The 21,540-nt window shown below is 39.5% G+C and overlaps 1 protein-coding gene across 2 annotated transcripts in view; it reads left to right on the top strand.

Annotated features, from left to right (window-relative positions):
• LOC139436937 (zinc finger protein 665-like) overlaps positions 1-4,431 on the top strand; it is a 34,052-nt gene extending 29,621 nt beyond the window's left edge. For both annotated transcript variants that reach the window (XM_071209621.1, XM_071209622.1), the window contains one exon: positions 1,623-4,431. In XM_071209621.1, the coding sequence (XP_071065722.1) occupies positions 1,623-3,925 (2,303 nt within the window). In that variant the 3' untranslated portion in view covers positions 3,926-4,431. The remainder of the gene's footprint in view (positions 1-1,622) is intronic.
• Positions 4,432-21,540: the final 17,109 nt, after the last annotated feature.

Raw genomic sequence — 21,540 nt, 5'->3', positions numbered from 1 at the left:
TTGTGGAATTTTCAGGGCTTTCTAGATATAGGAATAATAAGAGTTCTACTTCTTTCATTTTGGGTGCCTTTTATTTCTTACCTAGCCTTATTGCTCTCACTAGAACTTCTAGCACAATATTGAATAATTATGTGGATCAGCAGAATATCCCTGTCTACATAAAATAACATGACTTTAAAATGCTGTTTGAACTAAAGTAAGGGGGAAATGGAAAAGAGAAATGAGTTTATATGGCTACGAGTTTCTAAAAAAGAGTCTGGAGGCTGGCAGAAGGATTGCCCTCATGCACAACTGAGCAGAGTCAGGGAGACAGATAAAGCAGATACAACCCCCAGATATCGGTTCCTTCGAGGGCTAAAGAGACCCATGGGAGTTATGGTCATGGCCGATGGGGTTAACTACCAGGTCAGATGGCCCCTTTTTGGAACTGGTGTTTATGTGTGATGAATCTGGACTCAGATGGGATCTTCCTTCATAAGACTTTCATGCTAATGTGCTGGAGGTGCAGTTAACGTTGGGGTTTAAGATATATTTAGGGGATTTGAATCTCTGGACTGACAATGTGATAGCCAGGTCCTGAGCCTCAACAGACTCCAGCACCTACAATATGATTTATTGGACTTACCACACTCAGCTAAGATGGAGTTGAAGAAGGACAACCACCACACCATGGAGCCTAGAGTGATTACAACTGAAAGTGGGAGGATTGCATCCAGCATCCATGTGGAATCTGAGCCTCCTCTTGACATAGAGGTGCAATGGACACAACCAATCCAATGTCCACATAGAAGAGGTGGCATTGGATTGGGAAAAGTGGACATGGTGGCTGATGGGTATCGGGAAAGGCAGGAAGAGATGAGAGGTGGAGGCTTTGGGACATGGAGCTGCCCTGGATGGTGCTTCAGAGGCAATCACCGGACATTGTAAATCCTCACAGGGCCCACTGGATGGAATGGAGGAGAGTATGGGCCATGATGTGGACCATTGACTATGAGGTGCAGAGGTGCCCAAAGATGTACTTATCAAATCCAATGGATGTGTCATGATGATGGGAACGAGTGTTGCTGGGGGGGGGGGGGGGGAGAGGTGGGGGGTGGGGGTGGGGTTGAATGGGACCTCACATATATATTTTTAATGTAATATTATTACAAAGTCAATAAAAAAAAAAAATATTAAAAAAAAAAATAAAAAGCTAAAAAAAAAAAATATTGAATAATTATGGTGACAGTAGACATCCTTGTCTTATTCCTGATTTCAGCAGGCTTTCAGTCTTTCACATTGAGTATAATGCTAGCTGTAGGTTTTTCATTGATATACTTTACCATATTGAGAAAGCTTCCTTTTATTCCTATCTTTTGTGGTGTTTTTTTCAAGAAAGGGTACTATAATTCATGCAGTGCCTTTTCTGCATCAGTAGAGTATCATTTTGTTTTCTCTTCTTCAATGTATCAGTGTGGCTTGTTATATTAACTACCTAAGTATTTTGAAAACCATTATTGAGAAGTTTCTTACTTCTGTTCATTGTAAGTATCAATTTTGGTATAATACTATGTTTTCCAATAGAAAATAATCATGTTCCAACTCCAGTTAATAGGAAGCCTGTGGTCTTTTTTGTCTTTCAGATATCTCTCTGAAATGTGCAATAAAGGAATTATTACCGAAAAACTACACTAATAAAGGAGAATTATGCCAACAAGTGATATTGAAAAGCCATGAAAGCTATAGCTTTGAAGATTTTGATGTCAGGGAAGTCTGGGAAAGATTGCACGGGTTTGAGAGTCAGCGGGGACATGGAAAAAGAAATTGCAGAGGCGTGCCTAGGACCCAAAATAAAGGTGTCACTTGGAGAAGAAATCAACAGTACATCAAATCCTGTAATAATTTTCCACTAAAGAGAAAGGCTTTTGTTAGAAAAAGTGCATTTCAGTATTCTACACATGATCAGCCATTTTTGAGGAATTCATTGAAGATAAAAAATAACATAGGCTATGCAGGGAACAAGGACGTCAAAAGTATTGAAAGTAGTTTTGGATTTCAGTCACCTCTGGCTGCAATGAATAGATTTCAAACTGAGCAGAAAATGTATGAATGTAATCATGTTAGAAAGCCTATCAAAAATGGTTTCTTAGTTTCACCACTTCAAAGATTTCCTCCTAGTGTCAAAACCAACATTTGCAATAAATATGGGAAGGTTTTCATGCATCAGTCATTGCTTACTCAACAGCAGAAAACTCCAATTAGAGAAAAACCATACAAATGTAATGAATGTGGGAAGGCTTTCAGCTATTACTCAGTCCTTACTAGTCATCAGAGCATTCATTCTGAGCAGAGACCTTACAAATGTAATGAATGTGGCAAAGCCTTTAAACAGGTCTCAAAGCTCAAAACACATCAAAGAAACCATACCAGAGGGAAACCATATAACTGTAATGTGTGTGGCAAGTCCTACAGACATAATTCAAACCTTGTAATTCATTGTAGAATTCATACTGGAGAGAAACCCTACAAATGTAGTGAATGTGATAAAGCTTTTAGTGATTCTTCATACCTTTGGAAACACAAGAGAACTCATACTGGTGAGAAACCTTACAAATGTAATGAATGTGGTAAAACTTTTAGCAAACGTTCATCCCTTACAGATCATAAGAGAGTTCATACTGGAGAGAAACCTTACAAATGTAAAGAATGTGGTAAAGCTTTTGCCAAACGTTCAAACCTTTCAAATCATGAGAGAATTCATAGCGGAGAGAAACCTTTCAAATGTAGTGAATGTGGTAAACGTTTTACCAAACGTTCAAACCTTTGGGAACACAAGAGAATTCATACTGGAGAGAAACCATTCAAATGTGTTGAATGTGGCAAGGCTTTTATGCGAAATTCTCACTTCAAAAGCCACCAAAAAATTCACACTTACAAGTGTAATCTCTGTGGCAAATCCTTTAAGGATTCTTCCAACCTCTTTCGGCATCAGAATACAAACTGTGCAGAGAAACCACACATATGTAATGTGTGTCATAAGGCTTTTACCCATAGCTTAAGCCTTGTGAAACATCAGAAAATTCACACTGGGGAGAAACCTTACAAATGTAATGAATGCGGCAAAACTTTTAACCAGCTCTCAGTCCTCACGAGACATCGAAGAGTCCATACTAGGGAGAAACCATATAAATGTAATGTATGTGGCAAGGCCTACAGATATAACTCAAACTTTGCAAGCCATTGTATAATTCATACTGGAAAGAAACCTTACAAATGTAATGAATGTGATAAAACTTTTAGTAATTATTCATCCCTTTGGAAACACAAGAGAATTCACACTGGAGAGAAGCCTTACAAATGTAATGAATGTGGTAAAGCTTTTAATGAACGTTCATCCCTTACGGATCATGAGAGGCTCCATACTGGAGAGAAGCCTTACAAATGTAATGAATGTGGTAAAGCTTTTACGAAACATTTATACCTTTTTTATCATGAGAGAATTCATACTGGAGAGAAACCTTACAAATGCAGTGAATGTGGTAAAGCTTTTACCAAACCTTCATACCTTTGGGATCACAAGAGAATCCACACTGGAGAGAAACCACACAAATGTGTGGAATGTGGCAAGGCTTTTATGCGAAGTTCTGGCCTCAAGTGCCATCAAAGAGTTCACACTGGAGAGAAACCTTATAAATGTAACATCTGTGGAAAATCCTTTCATTATTCCTCAAATCTCTCTCGACATCAGAATACACCTTGTGGAGAGAAACCACATATATGTAATGTGTGTGGCAAGGCTTTTACCCATAGTTCAAGGCTTGTGAAACATCAGAAAATTCATTCTGGAGAGAAACCTTACAAATGTAATGAATGTGGCAAAGCCTACACCCAATTTGCTAACCTGAATATACATCACAAAATACATGCTGAAAAAGAAAGATTGTGAATCTAAAATACATAACAATGTTTTCCTCAAAAGCTCTAGCCTTTGGGATCATCATAGGATTCATGGTAGAGAGAAACAACAAATGTAATGAATGTTACCTGGAAGAACAAGGGTATGGGATTTTCCAATTATGTGAATGTGAATAACGAATAAGATCGTGGGGAGTGACTATATGTGCAACGATGGTGTAAGTTATAATTACTGTGTTCAGGGTCCTCTTCTGTAAATTTGGGGTACCACAGAGAGCCACTGGATTATCAGAAAGGAACCTTTCCCAGCTGTCCATAAAATAGAGCAGACTAAGACAATACAAGACTGAGACAAACATTTGTCTGTTTTTTGTTTTTTATTAGTAGTATTATTGATGTAATAGAAATGCTCTAATAACGATCAAGGTGATAAATGCACAACTGTGATTAAACCAAATATCATTCATTGTACACGATGGATGGATGGATTGTATGCTTTATTAATATGTATCAATAAAATTTATTTGTTTAAAAAAACTAAATGTGTGGAATTACTTATACAATAAATATGTTGTAATAATTGTACTAGAAGATCAATTTTTAAAAGGCATTAAATTCTTCATTTGCGATTACGGCATTATGTTAACTGATTCTTTTACAAACTTCATAAATTTCTAAGATATATATTTTTTCCTTATATTACTCAAATAGAAAATTTACTGCATCCAGGAATCAAGGCATTGTTCTGAGAAGTTGTATGACATTAGAAAGCACCTACAGTTCAGTAAACCTCTGAGGCATACTCCATTAGACTTCAAAGTCTGAGATTCATTCTCAAGATGATGGTTTCTTCTCCCTGCGCCCTTGTGGGAACTGACCCTTTCCCAGCTCGACCTCACCTTCCAAAAGCATTGGAGTGATGACCATACTTCACCCAGTCTTTGGGATGGAGTCTCAATCCCCCTAATTCAGTGAAGACAACATCCTAAGTTTTGGCATATACTCCCAACCTCAGAGCACCGAGGTGGTGACCTGGCCTTCCCTAGTCCGTGGGAGTCAGGCCCACTGCTCTCAGACCTATGGGGTGTTGAAGTGCTCTACCCTCTCTGTACCTGGGGTGGCAAAACAACAGTGGCCAGGAACATCCTCTTCAACTGCCAGGGCAAACTTACCCTCTCTGTACACATGGGTGGAGTTCCTCTCTTGGCCCAAGGAGATGTCTTAATTCGAGATCTCAGCTTTCATGATTTTCCTCTTAAAGTCATCTTCCCTTCCATAGGTCCTATCGATGTCTGTTTTAGTCCAGGATGACTGATTTTGTTCATACAGGTCTCTAGCTTGTTGATTTAACATGCAAGAGGCAAGGGTCCAAGCCATCAGACAGTAAGACTTTCCACAAGTCTTTCCTAGATAACTGCATTTTCAGTTCTGCCTTACAGTTCCATGTTTAGTCAGTTTCTCAAAAGGGCACTGTAGCAGTTTGGTACTGTTTATGAATTCCAAAAATACTGAATTGTGTTTGTAAACTAATCTGTATTTTTGGTATATTAGATTGTAATAGACTCAGAGGTTTCACTTTTACTTGATTAAATTATGATTAAAGCTTTGCTTATGTAAGTAGGACTCACAGAGAAAAATGACAGCAAAGGAGAGAGTTTGAGTTTTGATACTGGAGTCCCAGGAGAAGAACAGAGAAATAGAGATGGCTCCATAGACATGGCAGAGGCCCCAGGAAGACAGTGAGCCTGATAGTCTACAGCTGACCTTTGGAGAGAACAAAGCAGATGAGCCTGGAAAGAATCGAGCCTGAGGCAGAGAGACAAAGCCTTATGCCAGCTTATAGCTGAGATGGGAAGGAACTGGGACCATGGAACCTTAGGAGGAAGAGAAAGGTGAACACACAGAGCCCAGCAGCCATCCCGCTCCAATGCATGGCAACAGATGGAAGTAAATTACTCTCTTTTTTAAAAAGTATTTTGTAACAACTCTTTATGGCCTTGTGACTGTAAGCTTCTGCCTAAAAGAAATACCCGTTATAAAAGCCAACAGACTTCTGGTATACTTTGCATCACCCCCTCTTTGACTAATACAACCATTTTACATTCCCACAAGCAATGTATGAAAGTTCCAGTTTCTCCACCTACTTGTTAACACTAATTAATGCCTTTTTTATTAATTATCACTGTTTTTCTTTTTCTTGAAGTCCTAATAGGTTATTTCATTGTGGCTTGAATTTGTATTCCTTAGTGACTAATGACAAACATCTTTTCATGTGCTTGCTGGCCATTTGTATATCTTTGGAGAAATATCTATTCAAATCCTTTGCCCATTTTGAAATTGGCTTGTCCTCCTATTATTCAGTTGTAAGGCTCTTTATCTATTCTGGATATACAAACTTTTATAGATAGTTGATTTGCAGTTTTTTCTCTCACTGTTGATTGTCCTTTCATTTTCTTGATACCGTCCTTAGAAGCACAAAAGTTTTTAATTTTGATGACACCCACTCAATCTCTTTTTTCTTTGGTTGCTTGTAGTTTGGGTGTCATATTTAAGAAACAATTGCCTAAACCAATGTCTTGAAGATGTACACCTCCCATTCTTTCTAAGGTTGTTATATTATTAGCTCTTACATTTAGGTCTTTGATTCATTTTGAGTTATTTTTTTTATTATTGTTAGTATTATTGGCTATGACATGAGGTAAAGGTCCACCTTCATTCTTTTGCTGCCAATATCCAGCTCTCTCAGCTATTCTGAGATCAGGAATTGGTGCTGTAGTTGCTTTTTTATAACAAATATATAAATTTAGGCATGAATTAGGGTAGGAGTATGAGCAGTGAAATGCATGGAAGATGGCTGGTGTTGGATCACACAATTAACACTAACTTCTTCATGAATCTGCACATGGGGTTGGAAAGCCAGAACCCAAGTCAATGTCTGAGAAGGTACTACTTCTGGCTGCTTGAACTGAGGTTAGAGCTGGTGGGGACATCTGCAAATCTACATCTGGTCACTGGGGTGTCCTATGATAAATGGCTTCTGCTTCACTTCTTCCATACAAATTCCAAATATATCTCCCTACCTGCAAAGTTTAGCCAGAATCATACAGGGAAGTATATTCTGGAAAGCGTAAACCTAGCCTTAGAATGGAGTGTGGTAGAGGTAGTGAAGTAAGGACAATAGTGCAGAGAATATACAGAGACAAAATTGGTATCAAAGTTGAAGATGAATTTTGAAACTTTGAAGGAATTAGAATTTGACCCCAATTACATGTTCAATTTCATTGGGACAGCCAATGTGGTTGGTCTGAGGTCCTGCCCACCAAGGGGGTGGGGACTCAATATCCTACTGATGTGACCCAAACAAAGCCTTAATATTATTTAATCATGTAAAAGTGAAAGCTCTGAACCCAATATAATCTAATATGCCCAGAGGAACAAAACAGTTTACAGACATAATCCAGTATCTATTTTTAAAATTCATAAATAATATCAAACTTGAACAGCGTCATTCTATTTCAACTATTGCATCTTAAATAACAGTGAAGCTCAGAAGAAAAACAGTGAAGCTCAGAGTCTCAGAATGTCCTAATAAGTCGATTTTGGGTACATCTTTTCAGGAAGCACAGAGTCTAGTGAGATACATGTGCTTCACTGCTGGGGCCCCAGGTGTGAAACCTCAGCATTTTCTGCTATTTTTCCATGTGAGCCCATCTGCCTCCAGGGATCATGGAATGAAAGAGCTTGGTGATGTTTCTTTGGTTATGGTCATTACAAACCTGCATTTGTTCTGTAAACTGGCACCTGAGTCAAAAATAAACTCAGCTCCCCAAGCCTGCACAGTTCATCACTGCAGGTGACATGATCTTTGCAATTCTCTGAGAAGGTGAGGGACAGAATTACAAACCTTTTTCTCGGTATTGGGCTGCTTTCTGCCCCAAAATGCAGTGGTACATCTTACTAAGATGGTTCTGACAGCAGACGGGGTCTACTTCAGTCTGAGAGGCCTAGTCTGTAAAGGACAGAGGCATCCAAGGAGTCTAGATAAGTGATCATATTTGGAAAAGGATTTCTCTGGGGCAGCCACAGGTGCAGTGCCAAGGACACACAGGAAAGAGGATCAATTCCTGGATGATGAGCGGAGTTTGTGGGGAGAGTAGAGCACCTAGACCCTACCGGGATCAGTTCACGTAACCCTCACTGATGGTAGTCATCATTTTTCTATGTAAACCTTCGCTTTCAGACTTTGTTCTCTTGCAGGTGTCCTTTCCTCTTAACACTCTCCAATGTCCTTTAATACTCTTAACGAAATTTTCCTGGAGCTATCCATCATGTACAAATTAACTGGGCTATTTGTACAGAAGCCCTGGTACTTACACTGACCCTTGCCCTGTGCAGTCTTCTTTTCTAGAAGGATGATATTTGACCTTTCTTGAGTGTGTCCATAGCAAGGTGTCTATCTGCACCAATATAATTGATTTAGTAAAGTTGTAAGGGGAATGAGTAAAATTAATTTTATACTGGGGACTGGTTCTAGGTATCTATTACATGATTTATGTTTCTGACTTTTCTAAATGTTTATAAAAAATTATTCCAATCCAGGCTGTAGAAACCAACACAAAAAGTAGAAAATTGAATGCCTGAGAAAAAAAATCTCCATCATGAAAACCCATTTCTCTCACCGTGCCTACGAGCTGAGCATGCATGCTACAGACTAAAGTTCCAGGCTTGCATCACAGAATGATGGAAATAATCCAAAGGATCCATCAGGGTGGGGAAGAGGGCAAAAGGGAGAAGGTGACCCTATGGCCCCTTCCCCCCACCATCAAATTATGGCAGACTCCAGCCCTACAGGGTCAATTCAATTTCTCCATTCTTCTTTGGGCCTCTGTTTATTCCACCTCCTTCCAGTCATCATATATAATGTATTCTTTGAGTTGACTGTCCTATTTATTCCACATGTAATCTATAGTATTTTGCCCCCTGAGTTGGCTTCATAAATTGTGTTGGACGGTTTTCTATCCTCTTCAATTTTTGGAAGAGTTTAAATAGGTTTGGTATAAATTCTTTTCAAATAGTTTGTAAGAATTCACCTGTAAAATCAGCTGGTCCTGGGCTTTTCTTTGTTGGGTGATATTTCATGACTGATTCAATCTCTTTAAATGTGATTGGTTTGTTAAGTTCATGTATTTCTTGTAGCATCAGTGTAGACTGTGCATTTCTAGGAATTTGTCCTTTCATCTAGGTTGTCTAGTTTGTTGGCATAGTTTCTCATAATATCCTCTTATGATCCTTTTTATTTCTGTGGCATTAGCTGTAACTTCCCCCCTTTAATTTTTGATTATGGTTATCTTCTCTCTTTTTTTCTTTGTTAGTCTAGCTAGGGATTTTTAAATTTTATTGATGTTCTCAAACAAACCAGGTTTGTTTTGTTTTGTTTTTTTTCAATGACATACCTAGGATTGAACCTGAACTATGTATGTGGTTGGCTGGCTCCCACGAGTTGCCTTTTCATTTGTTTGCTTGTTATTTGCTTTTGTTTTTTTCTAGGGGCACCAGGAACCAAACCTGGGACCTCCCATGTAGGAGGCAGGCACACAGCTGCTTGGACCACACCTGCTCCTACCTATATCTTTTGACTGGGGACTTTAACCCATTTACATTTAATGATATTAATGTAAATGCCTTATTTATTTCCACCATTTTATTCTTGGGTTTTGATGTCATATCTCATTTTCATCTGTCTTTTTATTCTTTCAGTTATCCTTTCTGCTTATTCTTGTCTTCTATGCTATCCTCCAAGCCTCTTTCTTCTCTCTTTTTCTTTCAAACTATAAGGCTCCCTTTAATATTTCCTGCAATGTCGATTATTTATTTATTACATTCAGAAAATATGAGGTCCCCATGTATCCCCCACCCCCCTTACCCTACTCCTCCCCCCATAACAACAATCTCCTCCATCATCATGAGACATTCATTGCATTTGGTGAATATATCTCTGAGCACTGCTGCACCTCATGGTCAATGGTCCACATCATAGCCCACACTCTCCCACATTCCATCCAGTGGGCCATGGGAGGACATACAATGTCCGGTAATTGTCCCTGCCGCACCACCCAGGGATTATTTTTCTATAAACTCTTAGTTTCTGTTCTTTTGTGAATATTTTGAACTCACCTTCATATTTGAAGGACAGTTTTTCTGGATGAAGAATTCTCAGCTGATAGTATGAAAAAAAATTCTTGGCTTGCAAGTTTTCTCTTTCAGTATCCTGATCATTTGCTGTCTTCTCGCCTCCATGCTTTCTGATGAGAAATCTGCACTAAATCTTACTGCATGTCTCTTTTATGTAATGGTTTGCTTCTCCCTTGCTGCTCTCAGAATTTTTTTTTTTTTTTTTTTTGGACTAGGGACTGGCAGCTTGTGTGTGTGAAGCCATTACTCAATCACTGAACTACACCAGATCCCCCAAATTGGTTTTTTTGTTTTTTTTTTTTAGGAGGTACCAGGGATCAAACCTGGGACCTTGTTCATGGGGAGCAGGTGCTCTACCACTTGAGCTATATCCACTCCCAGATTTTTCTCTTTATCTTTGAAGTTTAACATTTTGCGTAGTAAGTGTTTTGGAGTATCTCTGCTTAGATTTGTTCTGATTGAGATATCAATGCACTTCTTGGATATGTAATTTCATTTCTTTCATGAGAGTTGGGCCATTTTCAGCCATTATTTCCTCAAATACTCTTTCTACCCCTTTTATGGTCTCGAACTCTAATGACATGTATGTTGTTGTGTTTTGTGTTACCATTCAACTCCATGACCCCTTGCTCAATTTTTTCCATTCTCTTCTCTCCCTGTTTAATTTCAGCTGTCCTGTATTCTGTATCACTTATTCTTTCTTACATCATTTTGAGTGAGCTGTTATGTGCCTCTAATGTGTATTTAAAATTTTTTAACAAATAAATTTTATTGATACATATTAATAAAGCATAAGTACACCCAAAGTTTACAGTCATTTGTATTCCATATAATCACATAGTTGTGCATTTATCACTTCAGTCATGTTTAGAGCATTTTCATTATTCCAGTAATAATACTAAAAACAAAATGAAACAAACATTAGTGATCACCTCTCAATCTCTCTATGCTTCCCCTACCATACATAGCTGCTATTATCTTTTCCTCTCTCTTGTTTATTTGCATTTATATTTTGTAAATAGCAGCCTATATATGCAATATTATCCATATTCCTATTTCACATGAGGTTTCACTATGTTGTACAGCCTTTATTACATTTTTTAGCTTTCCTTCTAGTTATAGAAATGTCCTTAGCCTTTCCCTTTCATCCACTGTCATACACATTAATAACTCTGCTAGTCAACCACCTTGATGTGCTCTCACCATTTCCATTTATTTACAAAGATTTACAAACAGTCTTTTAATCAATTATGCACAGATTATCCCTCAGCTTTCCATTCTCCATCATCTATTTTCTGGTGACCTGTTTTCTAATTATTAACTTCACAGCTTTACATAATATATTTAGTTCATATAGTATTTGTCCTTTTGTATCTGGCTTGCTTCATTCAACATTATGTCCTCCAGGTTTATCCATGTTGTCATATGCTTCACGACTTCATTTCTTCTTACCACTGAATAATATTCGATCTTGTGTATACACCACAGTTTATTTATCCATTCATCATTTGTTGGACACCTGGGTCATTTCCAACCTTTGGCAATCGTGAATACTACCTCTATGAACATCAGCATTACATGGACTGGATGACTCAATATTGTTAAGATGTCAACTCTACCCAAACTGATTTATAGATTCAATGCAATTCCAATAAAAATCCCAACAGCCCTTTTGCAGAAATGGAAAAGAAAATAATCAAATTTATTTGGAATTGTAACAGCCCCAAAATAACCAAAAATGTTTTAAAAGAGAAGAACAAAGTTGGATGACTCTCCCTTCCTGACAGTAAAGCATATTACTTAGCTACAGTGGTAAAAGCAGCATGCTACTGGCATAAAGACAGACAGATTGGCCAATAGAACTGAACTGAGAAGGCTGTTAAGCCCATCCAGGTTGGCCAGAACAGTCTGTTCAACAAATAGTGCTGAGAGAACTGGGTAGCCATATTCAAAGGAAAGAGGACCCCATCTCACACTTTATAAAAAAATTAACTCAAAATGGATCAAAGACCTAAATATAAAAGGGACAATCATAAAACTCCTAGAAGAAAATGTAGGAAAACATATTCAAGGTCTTGGTGTAGGTGGTAGTTTCTTAAACTTTACACCCATAGCACAACCAAAGGAAAAAAATAGATAATTGGTACTTCCACAAAATTCCACACTTTTGAATCTCATGGGATTTTTTCAAAAGGGTGAAAAGGCAGCCGATTCGATGGGAGAAAATATTTGGCACTCACATGATATATAAGATCATACAACTCAACAGTAAAAAGACAAACTGCTGTATTAGTCAGCTAAAGGGGTGCTGATGGCATTTATAAAGGGTATTTATTTCGGGCAGAGGCTTACAGTCACAAGGCCTTAAAGTGTAAGTTACTTCCCTCACCAAAGCCTGCTGCCTCATGTTGGAGCAAGATGGTTGCCAGTCTCTGAGGGTTCAACCATCCTCTTCCTCCTAAGATTCCATGGCCCCAGCTCCTTCCGTTCTCAGCTGTAGGTTAGCATAAGGCTTGTCTCTCTGTATTAGTCAGCCAAAGGGGTGCTTATGCAAAATACCAGAAATTGGTTGGTTTTTATAAAGGGTATGTATTTGGGATTGGAGCTTACAGATACCAGGCCATAAAGCATAAGTTACTTCCCTCACCAAAGTCTATTTGGAGCAAGATGGCTGCTGATGTCTGCAAGGGTCCAGACTTTCTGGGTTCAAGTTTCTTTCCTTCCTTCCTGGGGCTGGCTTCTCTTTCCTCTGCATGCTGACTTCCTGGGGCTCCAGCTTAAGTGTTCAGCATCAAACTCCAATATCAAAACATCCATTAACAACCCTCAACTCTGTCCTTTGCCATGCCTTCTATCTGTGAATACCCACCCACCAAGGGATGGGGACTCAATGCCCTAATAACGTGGCTGGATTAAAGCCCTAATCATAACTCAATCAGGCCCAGGTACAGATCAGATTACAAACATAATCCAATATCTATTTTTGGAATTCATAACCATATCAAACTGCTCTACTCTCCTTGAGGCTTGTTTCTGTCTGGGCTTTCTTAGCTGTTCAGGTCTCTTCAACTGCAAACTGTTAGGCAAAAGGCTTGGATCTCTCCCCAGAGTTCCAGCATAAAAAACTAAAACCCCTCTGCCATATTGTTTTCTCTGTGAGTCCCCACCTACCAAGTGGCAGAGAATATGGTAAAATTGAGTGATGTACTGGGATAATCAGCCAGGAGGATATTCAGAGGAGATTCTCTAGCTAAATGTTGAAGGGCTGCCTGTTTTATTTTGCTGAGTGTTTGACTGCCACACCAATGCTCAGAGTATGGGACTTACAGCCTAGGGTTCTGGGAGAGCGTGGCCTCTGCACAGGTACTCAGAAGGGGTGAGACTGCCACTCCCTCAGGCCCAGAAAAAAAAACAAAACTGATCCATTTATAACTCAGACCTTGAAATCTAATGGAGTTTGCCCATCTGGGTTTGAGACTTTTTGAGGACCACTGAGTCTTGTTTTCCTCCCAACTTCTCCTTTCTGGATACGAGTTACCTTCTACACATCCCACGAGTCTTTCAGTTTATCCTAGACAATGTTTCTTTTTCGTTTGTTGACATATGCCTCAAGTCTTTAAAATGTCATTCAGGGAAGAAGATGTGACTCAAGCGATTGGGCTCCTGTCTACAATATGCAGGGTCCTGGTGAAGGCAAAGCTGGCCGCCACCATGGAGAGCTGGCCTGTGCTGTGAACTGACAAGACAAAAAAGAGACACAGAGGAAAGCAGTGAGAGACACAACACACCAGGAAGCTGAGGTGGTTCAAGCAATTAGGTGCCTCTTTCCCATGTCAGAGGTCCCAGGATTGGTTCCTGGTACCTCCTAAAGAGAAGATAAACAGACACAGATGAATGCACAACAAATGGGCACAGCAGACAGTGAGTGCAGGTGATGGGGGGGATAGGGTGGGTAGGAATAAATAAAATAATAAATCTTTTTTTAAAATGTCATCTAGTATTTCATTTTGTGCAATTCTTATTACCACTCATTTTCAGTCTGGCCATTTTTTACATGAAAATGTTAATTATGTAAATCTTCCTTCAATAAATCTTATTTTGAAAAACTACTCACCCTAAGGACATAACATACAAAATGCACACCATGGCCTCCAATTTCTCTATTACCTGAATCTCAATTTCCCCTCTGTAGTGGACCCTGACCTGTTTTTCATAACACCTGCTGGTAAAATGGCTCCCTCCTAACTAGATTGCAAAATTTCCACTTCACTTTCTTTCTTATCCTGCTCTTAGCAAAAGTCTATGGAGAGAAATGTATTGTGTTAGCAGCTTCAGCCAGACCTATGTCAATTACCTTTAACTAAAATATTCTAGCAGCTAAAAGAAAGTTAACCTAGGTGTAAACTTTGCCTAATTATAATAGTAAAAATCACACTCAATGAAAGTGGCACGACTGAATCACTAGAAGAGCCATTCCCTTAATAACTTCTTAAAACGTTCCCTTCTCTCTTTTAAGTAAATTAAGGGACTTATCTAACCCAAGGACAAGTTCCTGCTTTCTTCTTTCCCCACAGAACTGAACTAGTGAAGCAGGTGCAGAACATAAAATAACCCTGAGACATAAACCCCCTGTGAGCGTAATCAATGGGGGCAGAAACACCAGGAAAGAATAAACCAGACCTGAGAGAGAGCAAGAGGTCTAATGTCTGACTACAAATCCACTCATAATTATAATCAATTTACAGCATTTAATTTTAATGTAGTTATTGCCAGTGATAATAACTAACTGGAGTCATTAATTTCAATGCTTATTAACCAAGTTCATTATGCCAAAAGCCCTAATATCCCTCTCCCATCTTCCTTTGTTTAATCCATTGAATAGCCCTATACTTTTTAGCTTGTAGAGACAAATCTGAGCAAAAGGACTCCTGTCTTCACAGGGCTAACCTTTGCAAAATAAACATTTTATTTTCTCAAAATCCTCCTGTCTACTGATTAACTCTGACAACATTGGGTAATGACTCCCTTTTGGTCCACAGTACCTCCAGTTTCACCTCAAGCCACTTTGTTCTAACTTGGTAACGTTTTGTTCCTCAGTTACTTGTATGGTCTTTACTTCTACTCTTAGCACGCTGCTTCCATGTAGAACTTTTCCTCTACTTCCATAAGATAAGAGAAAATTTAACATATTAAATTAAAAGTTAGGCAATCCAATACTGCTTCTAATCTCCAGATTGTTTCTGGACTTGCTCTTTTATTATGGCATAGAATCTGAACTTCTTCATTACAAACATTAATGAAACCTCAACTATTAATATGTAAGTAATTTCACCATTCTTTCATGATATCCCACTTAGGACTGCTATTACTCTTTGTTATTTATTACTGAAACAGTAGCCCAGTCTGCCTGTTGCGCATCCTCTTGTAATGTGACTGTCTCATGCTTATTCTTAAGACTCTATGGAGCACGAGTGAATAAATCAATGAACATTGTGCAAAAACAGACAATTGGTAGATTTCTGATAATAACAGAGCATTTTGTATCCCTTATTCAGGCAAAGCAGAGCCTGGATACTTTGGGTTCATGCCTCATGAGGACAATGGGGCAGACTGTTGAGAAACATGCAGCAATTAGTGCAGAGGTGTGTACACCCACTAACTGGGATTATCAAAAAGAGCCACGTAAGCCTGAAAGCTAGAGGAGAGGGTGGAAAGACAGACGAAGGTGCTCACCAAGACAAGGATGCTTTGCGTGGCCCTGGTCATGGAAGGATTAGGGGGCATCTTGTTCCCGTGAATGTTTGGACCTGCCATTTGCATGTGTGCAAGATGAAAACCCTGAAGTTGGTGGTTTTAGTCTCCCTCCTGCTCGAACAAATACCATACAATGAGTTGGCTTAAGAGGAATTTATTGGCTTCTGGTTTCAAGGCTGTTAGGCTTGCTTCTTCCAAGGATCAGTATCTTCTCAGTGGTCAAAATTCTTTTGGGGTTCCTTGGTTTTCCATTACTTGGCAGTACACATGGCACTGTCTTCTTTATCTTCTGGTTTCCATGGACTTCCAGCTTCTTGCTCTTCCCCATGGTGTCTCTTTCTGTGTCAAATATTCTTTGCATATAAGAACTTTACCCATGTTGTACTAAGGCCCACCCTCATCCCAAAGGCCCTGTATACAAAGGGGTTCTCACTCACAGCACCAGGGATTGGGACCTGAACATGCCTTTTTTTTTTTTAAGATTTATTTATTTATGTATTTCCCTCCCCCCCCCCCCCCCCCATTGTCTGCTCTCTGTGTCCATTTGCTGTGTGTTCTGCATCTGCTTGCATTGTCAGCGGCATTGGGAAACTGCGTCTCTTTTTTATTGCATCATCTTGTGGCATCATCTCTCCATGTGTGCGATGCCATTCTTGGGCAGGCTGTGCTTTTTTTCACCTCGGGTGGCTTCCTTTGCAGGGCGCACTCCTTGCGCATGGGGCTCCCTTACGTGGGGAGTGCCCCTGCATGGCACGGCACTCCTTGCATGCAGCAGCACTGCACGTGGATCAGCTTACCACACGGGTAAGCCCTGGGTATTGAACCCTGGACCCTTCATATGGTAGGTGGGCACTCTTATCAGTTTAACCATGTCCACTTCCCTGAACATGCCTTTTGTGGGGACATGATGCAGTCCCCAGTACTGGCCCACATCATGAATCAAGACACAAAACCTCAGGAGGTTCACAGTGCTGAAGTAGGGATTGTGTGATTTGGGGACTACTTATACCAAAGAAGTATCTGAAATCTTTTTTGGTTGTCAGGTTTTGGTTGGTCCATTTGTTAGTGACACATGGGAAAAATGATTTTTACCAGTATATACAGTATACCACACATAACTGAGAATCCAAAATCAAACAAATTTCAATGCACTTAAATTTATATAAAACAGCTTAAAGACATGAAAGTAAAACACAAACCATAGTGAACATTTTTGATCTAAAAAATTATATCAGACTTACAGATGAGGAAGGAATTTCATAATTTAAAAGCAACAGAAAATATATAAACATAAAGTGAAATGGTTATCAATGTGGGAAAAAAGATTTACATAATGTGCAGTAACTGAAACACCCAACAAAAGCATGTTTCCTGTTTTTAATGGACAGCATGAATTCTGAGATTATTTATACTATATTGAATTTGCTGTAATAATCAATTCTATTAATGTATTCATAAAGCATACATTCCCTCTAAAGTGTATTCAGTGGCATTGATTATAATCACAGACTTCTGTATTCATCACTTCAATCAAGATTATAGCATGTTCATTAACCCAAAACAAAGCAAAACAAAACATACTATTTGCACCAAAAGAGAGCATCATGTTAATCTCTTTAAACTTTATTGAATTTTGTTTTATATTTTTTTAATTGGTTGGGTTGGATTTTAAATTTGATCTGGGTGGAAGTCAGGTGCAGCACATGGGAAACCAAAGCCATAGTCCTTGAGAAAATGCAGTGTGTTCCTCACAGGTCCCAGAGAGAGTGGCCTGAGGGGTCGACAGGAAATGTGACAGGCTTGGGGGCTCACCCAGCAGTTGGGGAGCACAAGAGCAGAGTGAGAGGGACCCATGACCTTATGCCTTTACTGTGGTCCAGGGTGGAGTTAGTAGGTTTATTGCTGAGTCAAGGATTGGTTAAAGCATATGTAGGATCAAAGGGAAAGGGACTGGGGTCCAAGGGTGCTGGAGATGGTGACCTTATCATTTGGGATCAGCTGTGGTTTCCAAGTGAGGGATGTGGGTGGTGTGGGTGGTAGGTGCAGGTACGGGTTTGGGCTCTGGAGAGACTAGGCCCCAGGGGTGGAAAGCTTGTTAGTAAATGGGCCCAGAGGTCAGTGTTGAGGCAAGTGGCTCAGCCAAAGATGGATTCTGAAGCAGACGATGCTGAGGCAGCACACAAAAGTAATTCTGATAGTTATGATACATACATATATATATATTTATTTATTTAAGTTAGAGATCTTGTAGATTTACAGAAAAACCATGCAGTAAGTATAGAGTTTCCCCTGTAGCTTCCCCCACACTCAGTTCCCTATTATTAACACTTTGTATTAGTGTGTTACCTTTGTTACAACTGATGAAACATTATTATTATTAGTAGTAGTAGTATTTTACTATTAACTCTAGTCCATGGTTTACATTAGGGTTCACTGTTTGTTATACAGTTCTATGGTTTATCTTAAAATTTTTATTCAGGTAACATCTACAAACTAAATATTCTTAACTATTTCCAAATATGCAATTCAGTGGTGCTAATTACATTGACAATGTTGTGCAACTTCACCACCATCTATCACCAACACTTTCCATCACCCCACATGCAAACTCAGTACCAATTAAGCATTAACTCCCCATTCTTTACCACCACCCCGGCCTCTGGTAAACTATATTCTAGTTTGTGTTTCTATGAATTTGCATATTCTAATTATTGCATATAAGTGAGATCCCACAATATTTGTGCCTTTGTATCTGCCTTATTACACTCACAGAATTTCTTTATTTTTTTTTTAATTTTTTTGTTTTTTATTTTTTTCAGGAGCATGTTTATTGTGTTTGAGATGATACATCAGGTGCTCTCTGAGCTACAAAGGGTAAAAGGAGGGGGGTGGGGGGGTGGGGTTGAATGGGACCTCACATATATATTTTTAATGTAATATTATTACAAAGTCAATAAAAAATAAAAAAATTAAAAAAAAAAAACAAAAAAAAAAAAAACAAAGGGTAAAAGGAAATCCTCTCATTACAAACTGACAAAGGTAAAAGGTAAAACATTTTTCACAACAGCATGTACCACATACTCAGAAGTAGATCTGGGTTTAATACAAATGACATAATTCCTAGTCTTCTACGGCTACTTTTATAACTTCATACAGGTAATGAATTAGGCTAAAATGCACTATAATATTTGGTAGACTTCAGGACCAGTATCCTTAGTACATCACAAAATACACTTTGATATCACAGAATTTCTTTAAGGGTCTTCCATATCGTCACATGTATCAGAACTTCATTGCTTTATATGGCCGAATAATTTTCCAATGTATGGATAGACCACATTTTGTTTATCCATTCATCTGTTCATGGACCCTTTGGTTGTTTCTATCTTTTGTCAAATGTGAGTAATGCTGCTATGGTCATCAATGTGCAAAAGATTTTGTTTAAATTACAAAGGCAGCATTTGGTTATTGTAAAAGTTCAGACACACAAAGCAAAAGCAAAATGGGGGGTGGGGAAGTCCTGTGGAGAGGGAGTAGCTCAGTGGTTGAGCACATGCTTTTTATGTACAAGGTCCTGTGTTTAATCCCCAGAACCTTCTAATAAAAAAAAAAATGTTTTTCCCTTGTCCCCCACTACCTCCGAAGCAATTTTATATCTTGATGTTCACTATTTCTTCATGCCAAACTATTACTCTGTGTATTAGCCAAAGGGGTGCTAATGCAAAATACCAGAAATTGTTTCATTTTTATAAAGGGTATTTATTTGGGGTAGGAGCTTACAGATACAAGGCCATAAAGCATAAGTTATTTCCCTCAACACAGTCTATTTTCACACATTGGAGCGAGATGGCTGCTGATGTCTGCAAGGGCTCAGGCTGCCTGGGTTCCTCCCTTCCAGGGTCTTGCTTCTTTCTGGGTTCAGGGTTCCTCTCTTCCCAGGGCTTGCTTCTTCCTGGGCTCAGGGTTCCTTTCTTCCTGGGGCTTGCTTCTGTTTCCTCTGTGAGCTTACTTCCCAGGGCTCCAGCTTAAGGCTTCAGCATCAAACTACAACATCAAAAATGTTTAACTCTGTCCTTTGCCATGCCTTTTATCTGTGACTCCTCACCCACCAAAGGGTGGGGACTCAACACCCTAATGACATGACCCAATCAAAGCCCTAATCATAACTTAATCACACCTGGGTATAGACCAGATTACAAACATAATTCAATATCTATTTTTGGAATTCATAACCACATCACACTGCTATACTCCGTTACTACCATTATTCATGCAACATATATCTTTGACTTTCCTCTTAGTATGTGTATGTGTAGTACTGTTTCTCATGATAAATTGCTTTAGTATACTCTATTTTAATCACCACAAATAATGGATCTTCCCACTTTACACATGTAAAGAAGGATGATCAGGGAAGGAAAGACCCATGTCTCAAGTCAAGACTGTTTCCTACTAGACATTGTTAGATTCTATCTGTACAAAATCTAAACACAAATTAACTAGAAAAACAAAGAGTACAGCAGCTATTATGGCAGGGCAATGATAAAGACATGAGAGGTGATTATTAAAGGGTAGTTTTTTCCCCCCAATATTTTCCTTTTTTAAAAAATTTTATTTATTTTTCTTCCCCTCCCCCACCCCTGCCCCCACCCTGCTGTTTTTGCTGTCTGTGTCCATTCACTGTGTGATCTTCTGTATCTGTTTCTCTTTTTGTCTTCTGGTCTTTCTCTTCTAGGATTCACTGGGATTCGATCATGGGGACCTCTGATGTGGAGAGTGGTTCCCTGTTAATTGTACCACCTCAGTTCCTGGTTTCTGCTGTGCTTCACCTTCATTCTCCCCTTCATCTCTCTTTTGTTGGGTCATCATCTTGCTGCATGACTCCCTTGCACAGGCACTGGCTCGCTGCACAGGCATTCAGCTTGCTGCAGAGGCACTTGGCTCACCACATGGGCACTGGTGTGGACACTTGGCTCACTGCATGGTCACTTGCCTCACTGCTTGGGCACCCATGCAGGAACTCGTCTTGCCACATGGGCACTGGCTCACTGCACAGGCATGCTTTTTCTTCTTCTTTTTCACCAGGAGGCCCTAGGGATCGAACCCAGGTCCTCCCACATGGTAGGCAGAGGCCCTATCACTTGAGCCACATCTGCTTTCCAAGTTTTGTTTGTTTTTGGTTATTATTGTTGGAGTAATGAAAACACTAATATTCATTGAAGTGATGAATGCACAACTCTGATTTTATACCAAATATCATTGATTGTCTACTTTGAATAGAGTGTATCCTTTATGAATATGTATCAATAAAATTGATTTTTAAAAAGAAGGAGGGTGGCGGACTTGGCCCAGTGGTTAGGGTGTCCGTCTACCACATGGGAGGTCCAAGGTTCAAACCCCGGGGCCTCCTTGACCTGTGGGGAGCTGGCCCATGCGCAGTGCTTATGCGCCCAAGGAGTGCCATGCCACACGGGGGAGTTCCCCGCGTAGGGGAGCCCCATGCGCAGGGAGTGCGAACCGTAAGGAGAGCCACCCAGCGCGAAATAAAGTGCAGCCTGCATAGGAATGGCACCGCACACACGGAGAGCTGACACAACAAGATGACGCAACAAAAAGAAACACAGATTCCTGTGCCGCTGACAACAACAGAAATGGGCAAAGAAGATGCAGCAAATAGACACAAAGAACAGACAACTGGGG

This window comes from Dasypus novemcinctus, chromosome 18 (genome assembly GCF_030445035.2).
Source record: "Dasypus novemcinctus isolate mDasNov1 chromosome 18, mDasNov1.1.hap2, whole genome shotgun sequence".
NCBI classification, from domain to species: Eukaryota; Metazoa; Chordata; class Mammalia; order Cingulata; family Dasypodidae; genus Dasypus; species Dasypus novemcinctus.
The sequence above is the reverse complement of the archived record's forward strand: the minus strand, read 5'-3'. Positions and strand labels throughout refer to the sequence as shown.